General features: G+C 37.8%; 2 protein-coding genes and 2 non-coding genes across 8 annotated transcripts in view; all 4 read left to right on the forward strand.

Moving 5' to 3' along the window:
- Window positions 1–1233: 1233 nt before the first annotated feature.
- On the forward strand, window positions 1234–8783 carry rbmx (RNA binding motif protein X-linked). Of its 3 annotated transcripts, XM_073820827.1 has the most exons (11): window positions 1234–1320; window positions 2152–2278; window positions 2395–2501; window positions 2709–2868; window positions 3027–3143; window positions 3221–3335; window positions 5647–5781; window positions 5858–5949; window positions 6514–7997; window positions 8097–8197; window positions 8660–8783. In XM_073820827.1, the coding sequence occupies exons 2-9, from the start codon at window positions 2170–2172 to the stop codon at window positions 6819–6821; spliced, it is 1143 nt and encodes a 380-aa protein (XP_073676928.1). In that variant the 5' UTR covers window positions 1234–1320; window positions 2152–2169; the 3' UTR covers window positions 6822–7997; window positions 8097–8197; window positions 8660–8783. The 3 variants fall into 3 exon arrangements, with proteins under 3 accessions (XP_073676928.1, XP_073676927.1, XP_073676929.1); XM_073820826.1 differs by having other exon boundaries at window positions 6514–8197; XM_073820828.1 differs by lacking the exon at window positions 6514–7997.
- LOC141289069 (small nucleolar RNA SNORD61) lies at window positions 2536–2612 on the forward strand. Its single transcript, XR_012339813.1, has one exon. It is a non-coding gene; the product is annotated as a small nucleolar RNA SNORD61 (small nucleolar RNA).
- Window positions 2907–2969, forward strand: LOC141289070 (small nucleolar RNA SNORD61). The gene has a single exon (XR_012339814.1). It is a non-coding gene; the product is annotated as a small nucleolar RNA SNORD61 (small nucleolar RNA).
- A 360-nt stretch (window positions 8784–9143) lies between the features above and the next one.
- arhgef6 (Rac/Cdc42 guanine nucleotide exchange factor (GEF) 6) overlaps window positions 9144–17604 on the forward strand; it is a 50661-nt gene continuing 42200 nt past the window's right edge. For all 3 annotated transcript variants that reach the window (XM_073820039.1, XM_073820040.1, XM_073820041.1), the window contains exons 1-3: window positions 9144–9308; window positions 11861–11944; window positions 15285–15369. In XM_073820039.1, coding sequence (XP_073676140.1) covers window positions 9144–9308; window positions 11861–11944; window positions 15285–15369 — 334 coding nt within the window. The remainder of the gene's footprint in view (window positions 9309–11860; window positions 11945–15284; window positions 15370–17604) is intronic.

Here is a 17604-nt window from a genome sequence, read left to right on the forward strand (position 1 = left end):
ATGTAAAGATCATGTTCCATTGAGATATTTTGAAAATTTGCTACCGTAAATATATCAAAATGTAATTTTTGATTAGTAATATGCATAGCTAAGAACTTCATTTGGACAATTTAAAGGCTGTATCAGCGATTTCTAGCCTAAAACATAAGTGCTTTCAGCTTACCTTTCTTCAGGATCCGCTCGCTGACTGCCCCATAAATTGTCTGTGAAAAAACCGCGTCTCTCTGGTCAGCCTAGGGTCCGAGATATGCCAAAAAAACAATCGGTACTACCAACCTTTCCACACAAAAACAAACAGTGTTCCAACCAATCAGCGTCAGGGATTTGGTGTTGTGGACGTTCGCTCCGCCTCCCTCACATCCCTGCACCAGTAGGAAAGTCCACAACACCAAACCCCTGACGCTGATTGGTTGGAACACTGTTTGGTTATCTGTGGTGTGTTGATAGCGCCGATTGTTTTTTTTGGCATATCTCGGACCCTAGGCTGACCAGAGAGACGCGGTTTTTTCACAGACAATTTATGGGGCAGGCAGCGAGCGGATCGTGATGAAAGGTAAGCTGAAATCGACACTTTATGTTTTAGGCTAGAAATCGCTGATACAACCTTTAAAGGAACACTCCACTTTTCACTTTTACGCCGGAATGGGAGTGTAGTTCCTAATCTTATTGGCCTTGAAAATCACAGCTTTACATTTTCCGCCGGTATTAGTGCACGATATAACTACAAAAGAGTCAAGTTTTAATTAGGACAAATATCGAAACTCGTTGGTCATTTTTGAACACGATGCTCTCATAGGATTCAATGATCTATATGCTATGCTAAAAGTGATATCGCCAGAACAGGAAAACGGCTGAATGAATTTCAAAACAGTAAAACTCAACTTATTAACTCGGGGGGAGTTGGAGAATGAGCCTATTTCCAAAAAAAATTGGAGTGTTCCTTTAAAGGCGATTTTCTTAATATTTTGATTTTTTTTTTTTTTTTTTTTTGCACCCTCAGGTTTTCAAATAGTTGTATCTTCCGCTTCATGTAAACATTTATTTATCTACAGATATGACTGGCATCTCAATCCAGTACACAGTTTAAATTTACATTTAAGACTATCAAATTCTTAATTCATTAATGAGTGCTGGTTTTCACTAGTGTACATGACTAAAATGAGTACAGTTTGCAAACATGGCGATAGGGGGCGTGAGAGACTTTTAAACCGCTAAGTTCCGCCCTCCAACCATCGAGGAAACGACTGTGCTGGGCGGGTCGAAACACATTAGACACATATAAACCAGAAGACGCTTTTGTTTCTGTCTATTGATCCTGAGGTGAGTAAATGGAAAATTTAAATAGATTCGTTTAAATGTCATCATGGTTTTCGTTTAATAGATAGATGGACATTTTATCGGGCAGTATTACTTTAGCGCTATAGCCGTGCATATTAGCAGCTGTGATGGTAGCGTTAACCGAAAATGGCCTCGTGTAGATACATGGCAGACTGCAAGATGTTTCTCTAAACGCACATTTTAATCACCATTTTGAATTTGCAACATCTGACGTAATTTACTTATGTATTTTAATCTAAATGTTTTATCGTGCTTCTGCGAGGTTTTTAATCAAACATGTTGTAAGTTAGCCATGTGGCCTGAAGAGGTCTCAAGCTGCTGCATCTTCCAATGGCTTTATGATTTTAAGCGTCCGCCATTTTGTGAACCATACTTTAAAATGCACATGTAAATATCATGCAAACTGGTCAACCGAAACGTTTAGTGTCTTTTGAAACACTATTACTTAAGATTCGTAGTCTTCCCACGTGTTCAGAAATTACTAGCCATTCAGGGCCTATTAGCCTATGGCTGAAGATTTAAGTTACTTCAGAGAATGATGAAAATAAACGTTTTTCTGTAATTAAGAAGCTTTTCCAAGTCCCTTAACCGTGCAACAACATGTACTGGCATTGTTTTTTTTCTCTAATACATGTAATGTTAAAATGTAGACTACTTGTCTTACAACCTAGTCAGATTGGTCTGTTTGCTGGTTTTTAGGCAGTTTTAGTTAGTCATACCAGTTTTTGCTGGTTTAAGCTGTTAATTTAACTTTTCTAAGTCGAAATGCACTGGACTGTTCTCATGTAATGCAGAAGTGTCTCTCTCCTGCAGTGGCTGTGAGTGAGAAGCATGGCAGAGGCAGACCGACCAGGGAAGCTCTTCATCGGTGGCCTGAACACTGAAACTAGTGAAAAAGTTCTTGAAGCATATTTCAGCAAATTTGGAAGAATATCAGAAGGTACTTGTGATTTAAATTTCTTGCTTTTGGAAAATTTAATACAACAATTGTTTTAGACAAAAGCTAAATTGTTTTGGTGTAACCATGTGCTTCCACCCATCTCGTCTTTTTTTTAGTTCTGTTGATGAAGGATCGTGAAACAAACAAATCTAGAGGCTTTGCATTTGTAACTTACGAAAATCCTGGTGACGCAAAAGATGCAGCGAGGGAAATGAATGGAAAGGTGAGTAGTAATGATGCGAGCTTCAGATTTGTGAGCTATGATGAAGATTTGTGGCAATGATCTTTTTGAACTGATTTGCTCCACAATTGTCCTCTAAGAAGTTCTGAGCTTGCATAATAAGCACACATTCGCTTGTCCGTGTGCTTTTATCTCTTTTTCCTCATTTAAAAGGAACAATTTCCTAAATGTCTGTTCCTTCTGTTTAAGCCCCTTGATGGAAAGCCTATTAAAGTGGAACAGGCCACAAAACCTCAGTTTGAGTCTTCAGGACGCCGTGGTCCACCGCCGCCTCGGAGTCGTGGCCCTTCCAGAGGTCTGCGAGGGTCTAGAGGAGCACCAAGTGGAATGCGGGGACCACCAAGCAGAGGTATCATTCACAACTTTATTTCTCCCTTTTTAATTTGTGCCAGGATGACATCTTTTTGATGATCTGTTTGAATTGATTGTTCTCTAAGAAGTTCTGAGCCTACTCTAATATGCATGCTTGCTGCCAAAATAATTACCTAGATAACGTAGGTTTTGTAGAACCCTTTTTTAAAGGCATGTCGTCCAGAGGTCCACCACCACTGAAGAGAGGCCCCCCTGTGCGGAACGGAGGACCCCCACCCAAGAGATCTGCACCCTCTGGGCCAATGGGCAGACGTGAGTGTGGCGAACACACACCGATTGTACTGTAAATTGTTTGGACCATAAATCATCATCATCATTGTATCTAACAGCGCCAGTGTCTAGAGACCGGGACCCATACGGACCCCCTCCTCGTAGAGATTCTCTGATGTCACGGCGGGATGATGGTCCTCCGCCTCGTGATGACCACTACAGTAGTAAAGACAGGTGATGAGTAAAAAGCATGAATAATACAGAACTGAAGATGGGAGATTTAAATATTAAGATTTAAAAAAAAACTTGGAAGTGTTGCTTTGGTGATTAACTGAAATACTTATAGAAATGAAAGGGATGGTTAACCAAAAAATGAAAGTTAACCCATGATTTACTCACCCTCAAGCCATCCTAGATGTATATGACTTATTAATGACAATTTAAGTTATATTAAGAGTTCTGGCTCTTCCAAGTTTTATAATGGCAATGAATGGGTGTTGAGATTTTGAAGTTCAATAAAGTGCATCCATCATGAAGTACTCCACACGGCTCCAGGGGGTTAATAAAGGCCCTCTGAAGCAAATTTATACGTTTGTGTAAGAAGAATATCCATATTTAAAACGTTATAAACTGTCATCTCAGTTCATCTGCCAGTCTTCTCTTGGCTTATATCGAAATCCTCCATTTCTTTATAAATCCTGGTTTTGTACTTCTAATACATGATCAGTGTTGTTTTTGCACTTCACTCTGTTTCCGCATGTCACTTATCACCAGAGCTTACGTTACACCCAAGTCATTTGCTGTAAAGCCACTCTTATGAACGTGTGTACGACGGTTAGCGAAAGCTAGAGATTACAGTTTTATGGTATGAAGTCTTAAATGCAAGCGTTTTTCTTAAACGAGCGCATCAATACGCTTCGGAAGTAGGGTTGTTCCGATACTAGTATCGGAAATGCCGCCGATACCACAAAAAAAATCTAGCATCGGAATCGGCGAGTACTTGAACCCACGTACCGATCCGATACCATTTTCTTAAGATATAAGTTATTCCCGCTAGCAAATCAGAAGCCAGTTCTTCTTCGCGGCTCAGAATGCAAACAGTGTTGCCACAAGCAACCACTGTTTAGAGCAGCGAAGAAGAAATACAAATGTGCTAGCAGTTTGTCCGCTAAAACGGCGGCATGTCTCATATGTAGGGCTTTATGATTTCTGCGATGCCGAAAACACGGACGGAATCGCGGAATCCAGTCAAAATGGAATTTACAGTTTAACGCGGAACGTCACGGAATTTGTCAAAGTTTGATGCATTAATCAAAGGTAGTTCATTACACTTAAATCAAATCGTGATATGGACTAATATTAAGCCAAAACCGACTGTTTAAATATGAATTAATGCGTGGTTCTGTGTTAATGAATGGTACAGGCGCGTGGTTTGTTTACTCCTTGTACTGAAGCGCGCGGGACACTTGCGGTAGTATTAAAGGGCTCCAGACTGTGACCAATTTTTCTGCCAGTGTTACTAATTTTCGTGAGCGGTCACACTGGCGTGACCACCGCGTTGTTCAGCTCATAAGCTCTGCCATTTCAGTCTCAGATGAGAAACATAAAATGGCACGCGAAACGAAAGTGAAACTAACACGACACGTTTGAGCTGCTCAGCGCTGACCGTTTATCAGCTTGGACTGCAATGCAAACAAACTTGCACAAACCCCCGAACAGCTTTATTCGGGAGCCAACGTTGATTTTGCAACACTATTACTGCTGCGAGATGCAGTGAGGAGCATTTGAAAATGCTGCACAATGAATAAGGTTGCTGCGAGATCTAGTGAGAATCTTTCAAATTCTGGCCAAAATTCTCTGTTATAAACAGGGCTGATGTACGTCAGAAAACCAGATTAGTAATACTAACTATATGAAAAAATATTACTGTCAAATGTATGTCATATAATAAAAATACTCTAGTTCACTGTATATATCACTGTATATTTGTTTTATTAAGGAATAAGTCTGAAGCACACAATAAAATAATTTATTAGTATTATCTACAGCTGTATATACAATTACACACCCAGGTATCGGATTAGTACTCGGTATCGGCCGATACCCCGAGCCCAGGTATTGGTATCGGGAAGGAAAAAAGGGTATCGGAACATCTCTATTCGGAAGGCCTTTATTAACCCACTGTAACCATGTGCAGTACTTTTATCGTGTATGGACTTTATTGGTCTTCAAATTCTCAACACCCGTTCATTTTCATTATAAAGCTTTTAAGAGCTAGGAGATTTATTAATATAACTCCGGTTGCATTTGTCTAAAAGAAGAAAGTCATACACCTAAGATGGATTGAGGATGAATAAATCATGGGGTAATGTTCACTTTTAAGGGAACTGTCCCTTTAAAGCTAAATAGAAATATTAAACTAATAAGAATGACGAAAGCACAATTACCAAAGCTTAATTTATAAGTTACAAATGCTCACTCAAAATTAATGTAGACTAAAATTGGTGCAGTATACAGTGAAACTCAAAAGCTGTTGTTTTTACAGCTACTCCAGCCGTGACTACATGAGTTCACGGGACAGTCGAGACTATGCCCCGCCACCACGTGACTACCCATACCGGGAGTATTCGGGCCATTCCAGTTCTAGAGATGACTATGGGTCAGGATCCAGAGGTTACAGGTGTGTTAACATCCTTCAACAGATGTCTGTGGTGGCAGTTTGAGAATCCAGCCTAACGTTTCTCTTTCTTTCTTAGCGATCGTGATGGTTACGGTGGAGGACGAGAGCCTAGGGGTTACATGGAGCGCCCCAGTACAGGCTCCTACAGAGACCCTTACGACAGTTACGGTAAGACTAAACTTTTAGTGTGGTGAAAAAGGTTAAGGGGCTCCACTCAAACTGCCCGTTTTGCGCCTGGAAAGGGCTGTCTCATGTCATTGCCAAAAAGTGGAAACATCAAATGCGGCGTCTTTTCATCCAGAGTGTGCCGTCCAAAAAAAAATCCGCCAACAAGGAATCTCTTGCAAGTTCCCCCCCCCCCCCCCACCCCAAAAAAAAAAAAAAAGTTTGCGTCATTCCAGTAGCTCTGTCCGAACAACCAACAGAGATCCAGTACCCAAACCACAATCTAAATGGAATTCAATCCAAACCAAGGAAAGTGCACTTACTGAACAATGCCGTGCCAAAGGGCTCTGAGTGCGCAATTGTCAACACTGCAGATGGGTAGATCAGGTATCTTAGCTTTAACTAGTCCCACTTGTAACCTGAGATCCAAATTTGTTCTGTCTCGTTTGGAAAGTTTCTAAGGCTAGTCGTGATACGAATTTAGGGAAATGGGCACTTGACAACGCAGTATCATGCAAAGAATGTTTAAGTTAATTTTGCCAATTACATGACCCATTGACCCTGCAGGTAACTCACGCAGCGCCCCACCCTCAAGGGGTCCCCCTCCGTCCTACAGTGGGAGTGGCGGAAGCAGTCGTTATGACGACTATGGCAGCAGTTCCCGGGATGGATATGGCAGTCGTGACAGTTATCCCAGCAGTCGGAGTGACCCATACTCCTCTAGTCGTGGTGACCGCCCTGGTAGGCAGGAGCGAGGGCCTCCACCTCTTGAGAGAGGCTATCCTCGCGAATACAGCAGCTCAAGTCGCGGGGCGCCTCGGGGTGGTGGCCGTGGCGGTCGGGCAGATAGAGGAATGGCTCGGAACCGATACTGAGATGGACTCTATGGGAAAATAAAATAAAATGGAGAAACGACGGCTTTCAAAAGCGTTCAAAAGACTTTAAGATTCAAAGAAAGCCACCTTTTAAACTCTGGACTTCAAGCTTCAGTTTCAAGCTGTACTCAAACTTGTGAAGGTTTTTTTTTAATTTTTGTCCTTTTTAAATTCAGATTTTCTTTCTTTTCTCTTGCCCACTTCCCATTTAATGGTACCGTTGCAAATCTAAGTGTGTTCTTTTTGTATACTAGTGACTTGTTTAACCTGCAATGCCCTAAAATATGGCTTTCATTTACCAATAAAGTGTTTTTAATCAAAGATCTTTGAGAAAGTATGAAGAGTAAATATCCAGTCACCTTTTCAGATTTCCATGGTGAGCAACCCCAAATTCCACTTAATGTAGATGCAATGCAGAATATTCATGTAGGCATGATTGTTCACATTGTTGGGGACTGGGCAAATGTCACCTTTTTTCCAAACTCTCTATGGGTGTAGTTTTCCTCAGTGCAAATGGATCCTTCATCACAAAGCCTAAACATTGACGCCTTGCATCGACCAATCCAAAGACAACCAAAATGCAAGAAACAAATCGGCACCACAGATAAAACCTGTCAACAGCTGGTAAGCAAAGCAAACCCTTTTGTTCTGGTATAAGTCAAGTCTCGGTGGTGTTATTTTACAGCTTGAAGGTTAGTGTAATTTAGTCAAACGTCGACTTGGTTGCCCTGGCTTTTTCAAATGCAATCTGAAACCATATAAATTTCCAACATTATTAACAAAACCTCACTTCTGCCTTCAAAGGAGTCTATGATCCCTCTCTCAACCACTGGATCACTTCAGTTTAGGAGATCTTAGTCTCAGACATATCAGCCAGTCCTACTGTTGCACTAAAGGAGAAAAGTCTGGATGAGAAATGTCCCTTTTTTTTTTCTTTTTTTTTTAAAGGATGTTAAGATGAATCTCCTCAATGGATCTATATCTACAACCAAATGTAAGCCACATAGCTGCAAAACCTCTTGAAACCTCCCAGTGGAACCCTTTTGAAAATGTAGTAAATTCACTTAATGTTAACAAAAAGCCAAAACGCTCTCAAGCATGCCGATTCTAACAAAGGAGACCACGTGGAGAAAGACAGCACCCTATCAACAAACCTGGAAAAACCAATCAGTTTGGGTCATTGAGTTTTTTTTTTTTTTTTTTTTGTAAAATTTAAGTTAAAATGTCCCTTATGCTGAGCTACAACAGTTTGCTGATTGTAAACTCTCATTGCAGGCTGAATGGAGGAAAAGGAGTTGTTATGGATGGAAATACGACTTGGCTGATCAGCACCTGTTGCCGTTTGGTGATGCATGATGGTCTCAAATAAGATGCAGGTATGTTTAAGTCCTTAAGCCATTGCACATTTGTGACCCTGGACCACAAAACCAGTCGTAAGTAGCAGAGGGGTATATTGGTAGCAATGGCTAAAAATACATTTTATGGGTCGGGTTTTTTTTTTTTTTTTTTTTATTCCAAATCATTAGGATAATAAGTAAAGATCGTGTTCCATGAAGATATTTTGTAAGTTTCCTACTGTAAATGGATCAAAACTTAACTTTTTGATTATTATGCATTGCTAAGAACTTCATGTGGACCACTTTAACAGCCATTTTTCTCTATTTTGCGCACCCTCAGATTTTTGATTTTCGTTACTTTGTCTCAGCCAAATATTGTCCTATCCTAATAAACCATACATCAATGGAACGCTTATTCAGCTTTCTGTTTTGCCCTTGTGATTGGTTTTGTGGTCCAGACACATTTGATGTTTTCATATACTTGTGTTTTCATCTATCTAGATCCGAACTATCCATGTTCGTTGGAGGCTGCCGTTCATTGAGGCTGATGTTTAAGATGGAGTCCTGGGGTGCTACAGATGAATTGCTTTTGTTTTTTGTTGTTCAATAAACTCATTTGAATTGACATGAACTTGTTTGCCTGTGTGTCTTATTGAATTCTCACTATAATAGTACTACATTAGTGTTCGCTTTACTACAGACTGATTTAAAAAAAAAAAAAAAGCGCAGTTGAGCCATATGGAAAATTCTTGCGGCATTTTAAAGCAATCACAGTTCCTTTTGTGTCGCTGAAATGTCAAAGAGCCTTTATGTTGGTTATATGGCAGACGTCCACTGGAGAACTAAGTTGCCGGTCTGAATGGTCGTTGTAACATCAGTGAAAAAGCAGAAGCGCGACGGATGTGGGTAGCATCTCAACACAAATAGTGTGAGCTGGCGCACCAAGGGTGCATCTAAATCTGAAAGGCCCATTGAGCCTAAAACTATGAACCCCGAGGAGCAGACTGTTACGTGGCTAATAACATTAGGCGTGCTTAATTCACCCAAAAAGAATATCGCTGATCCGGAGGAATTTCTGAAAACATCGCTTAGAGATGGGGTCGTCCTGTGTAAGCTTATGGAGCGAGTGCTACCTGGAACCATCTTAAAGGTAATCGGTAATATGCACATGCATGTTTGCTTTATTAAATAGTCACAGGTTAGTGGATTGTGTATTTTCATAAATGCATAAAGTGTTAGATACAGCCATGCGGAATTGACGGTGCACGATGCGTAATGCCGGATTGCTCGCTGTTACAAGTAACACTTTGAGATGCATTGCATTTTGTAAACATAGAATACGTTCTGAAACGATTTTTGGCGATTAATCTGTATTTGAACTGTTTGTTTATTTAGGGCACACAATTTAATCGAGATAGAAAATCTGACTTCCTGTTACATGAGAAATTGTTCCGCATTCTCAAAAAACGAAAAACTTGTCGATCTTCACTGTAGTATAAAATACCAAGGCCATTTGTAAAGCAATTTTATTTACTCGTTTGTAAAAGCGATTTTAATACGTCCGTCAGATTTTAGATGATTGTATCTGTCTGCATGCCTTGCTGCTAACTAACCAATTCAGCTCCCCTTTTTACTCATGGTACATAACGTCGTTATTAATAAGAACCTGGGGTGTTCATTTTGATTTTCTGCTAAATAAAATTGTTGAAATTATTTTACTTTAAATGCTATAAATCCGTGTTTTAATTATAGGACGAAAATATAGAGCTCACTAAAAAAGTATAACGAATGTGCTGATCACTACAACAACTTGTAAAAGTTTCTCTGTTTTATAAGGGCTCATAAGTTATTGGTTGTCTTCCTCCCAGTAGCCTATTTCTTTTCAGCATATTTTAATTTCATGAAACTTTGCTGATTCAACACGACGCTTTCAAACGGATTTTATCTTGTTAAATTTATTTACGTTATATTAGTGAACGAATCATTCTTTTGAATCGGATCTTTTTTAAACGAATTGAATCAGTCGGTTCGCGAAATGGGACTAAACGATTCTTGCACACAAAAAAAACTTTTTAGGCAATAGGTGTAAATAAATTGTACGGCTGTTTAGTTTAAATGCAAAATAAATTATTATATTTAAATTCTAAATGACTTTTTTACTTGATGCAGCAGGCATGTAATAAAAACGTAACATAATAAAAAACAAGTGTCTATAGCTTTATTACAATGATATATTTATTAATTGTAAATAATTTTTTATTTAAATGCCAGTCATATTACAGCCAATAAACATGACAGTAGTCATTTCCAACATATAGGATAGAAAAATATTGAATATAGACTACAACATGTAGAAAATGAGAATAAACTAATAAAATAATAATAGTAATAATTAAATTTAAAAAGGGTATAAGATCATACAAATAGCTTAAAAGCTTTACATAGACACCTAGCATGATTTGCTTTACTATTTTTCAATATAATAATATTTTCATATTTATTTTCCTTTAGCCCATTTCTGTTTATGCATATGGTATTTTCCCAAAACCAAACAAAGATTAACCATAAAGGTCACATTTGGTTGTAATCGTTCTCTATTAAAATAATAATTTAAAAAAAACATCTTTTTTATATCAGAAAAATAAACTTTCATGCCTAAATATTTACAACGGAGGATTTTCAAATCTATCCAAAATATATTGCGATAAGTGCAATTAAAAAGAAAAAAACATATTATACTTTTTTTTTGAGTTTATTTAATTTTTTTATTATGCAAACATTTAACATACAAAAAGTACAGAACAGACCTTTACAGGAAAACATAATAATAGGACAAAACAACACATCTTGTAAAGTTTCACATACAAAGATAAAAATTTACAGATGAATAAGAAAATAATAATAATAATAACTTAATATAAATATATAAAATAAGAAAATAATAATAATAACAAACACATACAGAGGAAGAACCTTATGCATTACTGGTATTACCAAAACAATCTTCATAATATTTCAAAATTCTTTCACTTTTCTTGTTTTTAATCAATCTAAGAGATTTGAGGAAGGCATCGATTTCAATTAAGAAATGAGAAAAAGAAGGCTGCGATTTAAAGAATTTTTGTTTGTGAATAAAAAAATTTCCCAATCAAAATAAAAAAAAATTAACTGTGAAATTCACTGAAATACTAGTTTTACAAAACATATTATACTCCACGCCTGGATGTCCTGCATGTCACGTCATGGACGTCAATGCGCAAAAGAATTGAATTTTGAACCGGTTCTTTGAACTGAACTGTTCGAAAGTTCAAAAGAACCGATTCGCCGAAATGACTCGGGACTTGCCATCACTAGTAAGCAAGCGGTCCAAGTAGAATCTTGCTGAGCAAACATCGTCACTTCCTCCAAAATATCTTTTCCTGGTGCGGCAGGGCCCGCTGAGATCTAACGTAGATACGGGTTGTGTGTCTGTGTAACAGGGCGAAGCTGACGCAAAGAAACAGTTACTTAGTAAACTGAACGCCAAAGACATTTAGCATGCGATACTGGACGGCAGTGGCAGGGTACAATGTGGCTCACAGGCTAGGTTGACATTTACTTCAAAAAACGAGGTCTTGTTGATCTCAGATGGTTCTGTGCGTTGCAGTGTGCTCGAAGCAAAGTTGAGATTATTTACATCACCATTCTTTCATTGGTTTTCAGTATTCAGCTGAACCCAGAAGCGAAGCGGACTGCATTGCAAACATACGAGAGTTTCTAAAAGGATGCCAGTCTCTAAAGGTTGAGGTAAGATCATTTTTCTATACAAATTATGTGCACGAGTGCGTTGGTATCACACAAATGCAACGCTTTTGCTAGTAAAGGGTCATGCCTTCGAGAAATACAGCTGAGTGTGTATTAATATGCGGGCCGTAGGCTGAAGATATCACTCTTTTAGGTAGAAGTAGATCATAAATAATCTGTATTTACAAGCATTTATTTAATAAAGGAATGATTTACTTAGCATAGTCTTAATAATTTATATTAAATATTGTATTTAATAATTTATATGAGTGTTTATGCACAGTAGCTACTTCTTCCATCAGCCCATCTATTTAGTTTAGCTCTCCCTGAGGACAGGCAAATAAAGAGTAGGGTTTTGTTTTGGTTTTGCACATGTGATCTCTAAATATGCCAGTAAACAAGACTGCACGTAATACTAGCTCTTTCGCATGTGCATTTCATTTATTATGGTTATTACAGTCTTGACTTGCAGCAGTATTACAGACTTCTGAAGAATTATATCTATCACAGTAAACATTGTCAGTCTGCAAGGTCTATTACTGACAAACTATGATGCCACACCCTCTGCAATGACAGTGTTCTTGCACTTAAACTATGTTTAAAATCTTCTAACAGCGTGATAGACTGCATATACGGTAAATATAACTCATTAGTGCTGGGTTACTACTTCATATGTAATGTTTGGGGTTTGACTTAAAGATAGCAAGCTTGCTAATAGAAATGAGGTTTCGTTTGACCTTTATTAAAATAGCTTCACTTTTTATGGTCGAAACCCATTTGTAAGTGTATAAATTGAACATCTTGCCTCAGAACTATTTAGAAGGCTAATGGTAGACTCACACTCATATGTGATAATGCAATTAAATGGGAGCGAATGAGATGCACAGAAATGTCAATATAAACAAACATGCATTTACTCAATTTAAAAATGTATTCTATGCATGGACAATGCTGTCTTCGACCACTGCTAAACGGCCATTCAGACACAATTACTGGCACTAATGATAATGAACTAATGATATCTGCTGAAGAAAATGGAATCAACTCGACTTGCTATTATAAAAGTGTAATGCTATGATCTTTGGCTAGACTAAGTCTCACTCAGCAGCACAAATTATTGCTCCTTATCCCTATAATTTGTGGTGATGCTGTAAAACAGCAGTATGAAGCTGGACAAGGAGGGCTGAGGGTAAGAGGAGCTGGGAATAGGTGGCGATAACAAAAAACTGGCTGAAAATATGGTAATCAAGTATAGTTTCTCTCAGTTATGCCCCTGTTTATTGTAATGCTTCAAGTTTACCTGATTTGTAAATGATTTTACAGTGTAATTTCTAACTATATTAGATAAAAAGAATGCACATGTTTTTATTGAGTTGTCCTGTCTTCGAGAACTGAACACAAAAATAAAAATGTCAATGTACTCCAACAGATGACTCATTTGAACAACTTCAATGAGTTTTATTTTTATTTTATTGCATTTTATTCTGCATTGCTTGTCTGCCATATTCTTCACTTAATGAGCTCACTGAATTCATCAGAGCAGTTGCTGAATTGACATCTGACTCTCTGACCTAACCGTTTAAATTTAATTTAAATCAAATTTTGTTAGGTCTACTATTTCGTTGGAAATGATCAAAGTTGAAAATATTCCATAAAATAAAAAAAATACAGTTATTAGAACACTAGTATTTTCAGCAGCTAAAAACTGGTTTTAAGACTGTCATTTCTATCTTTTGCTGTAGTGTGTCAGTGTGTAGGAAATATCAGTTTACATTTCAAAACATTTATTTTGCCATCAATTGTAATAACAGAGATCTGATCTCTTTATCATCCAGTCTGTCTGTGAATGACATGAAGAAACAGAAAAAAACGGAGACAAACTAAATCCAGAAGAACTGTGGCAATGTCTCCAAGATGCTTCAAGAGACCTACCTGCAAAGCTATAGGGCAAAAGCTGCTTTAAACACAAAGGATGGTCACACCAAATGTAGATTTAGTTAGAAATAGATCAACAAAACCCATTTATGACATTATTTTTGACAGCATCCTCATTTTACATATTTTTTTTTCTCATCCAACAGTTTTTACTTTTAACATTATTGTATCTTTGCAGTCTAGTTTCTTGAAGCATCTTGGAGACGCTGCCACGGTTCTTCTGGATTTAGTCTGTCTCAGACTCTTTGTTCAAACAATAAGCTCAAAGGATTATTACAATTAATGGCAAAATGAACGTTTGAAAATGTAAACTGATATTTCCTACTGACACAATACAGCAAAAGATAGAAATAACTGACTTAAAACCATTTTTAGCTGCTGAAAATACTAGTGTTTTAATAATTGTGGCCACCACTCCTTGTATATATCATAATCGATATATAATATATAGTCATTATCAGCCAAGATTTTAAGAATATAATCATGGAAGTGTTTTCTTGTATCTATTTTTAAGAAAGCTTTCATCTCATGCTCTTTGAAAGGGCCAGTGGGCATATGGTTGATGCAAGTCATGTGAATAGACAGAGAAGCCAGTCGCATAACTTTCACTTCTGCTTTTAAATGAGCTGAAAACGAGAAGTATTGAAACACAAGCTTAAGCTTGGTATGAGCCTGTTAAATTATTGATGAGATGCAAACAACAGATAACAAATGTCCCAAAGCAATTGGTAAATGTAATCTTAAAACATTGCATTGCCTGTTCATCTTGTTGCGGCTTCCATAGTGCTCAGCAAATAAAAAGACAGATGTATCTTGCATTGCTGTGTAAACGCTATTATGTTTTATTTAAAACATGAAACCGTATCCTTAGCAAGAAAGGGGATAGCTGTCTGTACCCAGCGTCTGACAAGGCCTGCAGACCAAACGCCAAACCAGCATCTCAAAATGTGGGTCACAAGTTGTTTTGCCTAACCAGTAAATCTTTTTAGCAGGGTTCTTTATAGGGGTGTCGTGATAAATCGATATGGATCATTGCATTGATCAAATGAGATTTGCTATATAGATGTAGCTTGTAAAAATCGATTAATCTTTTCTAAATTGTTTAAAAAAACAAAAGTGTGTTTTTGTTGTGGATGTCAGGGTTTTCAGATAATATTTCGGTTGCATTTGGTTGTGTAAAATATGCACATAATATCATGATATCAATATTAATCAATCATAGGCCCTTGAATCTAATCAAACCATGTTGCAAATATCATATTGCTGGCCAAGATAATCTGTGTCAGATCGTATCTTGATTTAAATGATTTATACCCCTATTTTTTATGTATAGATAAAACCCAACTCTACTTATTTTCCACTGTCTGTGGACAGTTTTTCTCGTGTTTGACTTGTGTCTTTCTTTTAGGGCTTTGATCCAGAAAATTTATATACTGGGGAGAACTTCAACAAGGTTCTGTCAACACTCTCAGCAATAAACATCGCAACTCAAGGTAATTCATAATGTTATGGCCATATGTTCTTCATTGTTAATCCATGCCGTTTCTTTCCTAGAGTACTGTAGGCATCAGCTTTGTCTTGTCATTGGTAAGTTTCTTCTCAACTCAAGCCACTTTTTTATTGCACTTTAAGCCCCGTTCAGACTACACAACTTTTTTTGTCAGTTGCGACAGTCACTGTGTCCGATTATTCGATTTTGACTCATAAAATCATGTCGTGTTGTGAACAAGAAACGTCAGACTACACAATGCTACCCGATCATTCATTGTATGCCGTCATAAACGACGTGCATGTTGTTATCCATACAGCAGGACTAGACAGAAGGTGCCATGAAAGTAAACAAACAATGGCTAGCAAACACCATGTTTTCCCCAGTCATGTCATCAGAAAAGCCACAAAAAAGAAAGAAAACCTGACAGTAGTCACAAATATGTATAGCATGAAGATGATTCAATGGACTGTCAAAGAGAACTGAGGTAAAATAGTTTTTATTTGACCTTTTTTCACTCTGTTACAGTAGTCCCTCATCATAAATGCAGGAGTATTGTTGCCATAGCTCCACGAACATTTCCTCCATTGTAAAATTCTTGTTGTGTGCAACGAAAGAAAATGACACATGCTAGTCTTTCTGTGTTGATGTTGTGAAGCGTCGCAGACATGTTGTGCACTATGACACACTACACAAGATGAAACGATCAGATCTTTTCGAGCTCATTGTCGTATACAAATTCCCACACCGCCATACATCAAGCAGATCGTGGCAAATTGGGGCCAAGATCGTGTAGTCTGAATGTTGCTTTATACAATAGAGATAGTTTCAAAGCAGCTTCTCAGGAAACAGGAAAGTAACAGAATCAATGATGTAAATTGCAAAAATAAAGCAAAACCCGATTCTGCTATAAAGGAGCTGCCTGTGGCAAGACAATAATGTTGGTTCAGTTCAGTTCAATAACTGTATGAAGTTCATTTATTATGAAACAAGTCCAATTCAGCAAGCTGCTCTGCTGAAGAAAGTAGTGTCATTATTCAGCTCGAGTCAGTTCTGTGTTTATTCGGTTCAGTTTAATAAGTGTTCAGTCTGCAAAATTAATCAGTTATAAAAAATTTGATTTAGCTTTTAAGCAGAAGACATTAAAACAGAAGAAAAGACCAGTTCTCATCTGGCCCAAAAAGCCTGAATTTGTTAAAGGGATAGTTCACCCAAAAATGAAAATTCTGTCATTAGTTGCTCACCCTCATGTTGGTCCGAACTCGTAAGACCTTCATTCATCTTCAGAGCACATTGAAGATATTTTTGATGAAATCTGAGAGCTCTCTGACCCTGGATAGACAGCAACGGTACTACCACGTTCAAGGCCCAGAAAGGTAGTAAGAACATCATTAAAATAGTTCATCAGAGGTTCAACCTTGATTTTTTTTTTAAGCTTGGATGCGTAATAGCACCATTGCTTTCTATGCAGGGTCAGAAAACTGTTGCATTTAATCAAAAATGTCTTAATTTGTGTTCTAATGTGTTTGAAACGGTGCATAATTAATGACAGAATATTCCCTTTAACACCTAGTTTGGGTGGCATTAACACTTCTGAGTGTTTTGCTAGGCAGAGCAGACAGTCTAAAACAAGGCTTGCACACAACAGTGTGTCTTAAAGACATTTTGAGAAAATGAGCTCCTGATGGTCACTTATAAACTACAAAGAATGTCTCTGTTTACAAGCAGCATTGTAGGCACTCAGTAATCACTCAGTGTTATGGTTCTGGTGGAAATGAGCCATATCTTTCCTGTTGCGTGTTCCCTTAGGACCTGTTGCAACAACTGTCCTCCTTCATCCTGCTAGCATCAGCGGGTTTTGTTTTTTCTAAGTAGGTATAATGATTCTATTCTCAAGTGGTTCAGTAAACATATTTTTATTCCATTATCAGTTGCAGTTCATTTTTAGAAACCTGTGAATATGGTTGTGGTAGATATCACATGCCTGTGCAAGTTAATCTCAGTGAAAGGCACACTTTTGCACCTTTTAATTCAGTCGAAGTGTGCAGTAAACATGAGATACACATCGCATTTTTCTCAGGATGAGGATGAGTGACCTCTTGTATTTGCTCAAGAGGTGATTTGTCTGGGGTCGAACCCGCATCTGTGTCTTTCAGCTGCAGCTGTTCTCTACTACTGGAGGCAACAGACAGTTGCTTTTTGTAGGGCCTGTCCGGGCGGCTGACTGCATCTGCATAAG

Source organism: Garra rufa, chromosome 16, assembly GCF_049309525.1.
Source record: "Garra rufa chromosome 16, GarRuf1.0, whole genome shotgun sequence".
Taxonomy (NCBI): domain Eukaryota; kingdom Metazoa; phylum Chordata; class Actinopteri; order Cypriniformes; family Cyprinidae; genus Garra; species Garra rufa.

Coding starts and splice junctions, on each gene's coding strand:
- rbmx (XM_073820826.1), top strand. CDS start 2,170: ATGGCAGAGGCAGACCGACCAGGGAAGCTCTTCATCGGTGGCCTGAAC. Junction 3,144..3,220: donor CTCTGGGCCAATGGGCAGAC/GTGAGTGTGGCG, acceptor TGTATCTAACAG/CGCCAGTGTCTAGAGACCGG. Junction 5,950..6,513: donor AGACCCTTACGACAGTTACG/GTAAGACTAAAC, acceptor TTGACCCTGCAG/GTAACTCACGCAGCGCCCCA.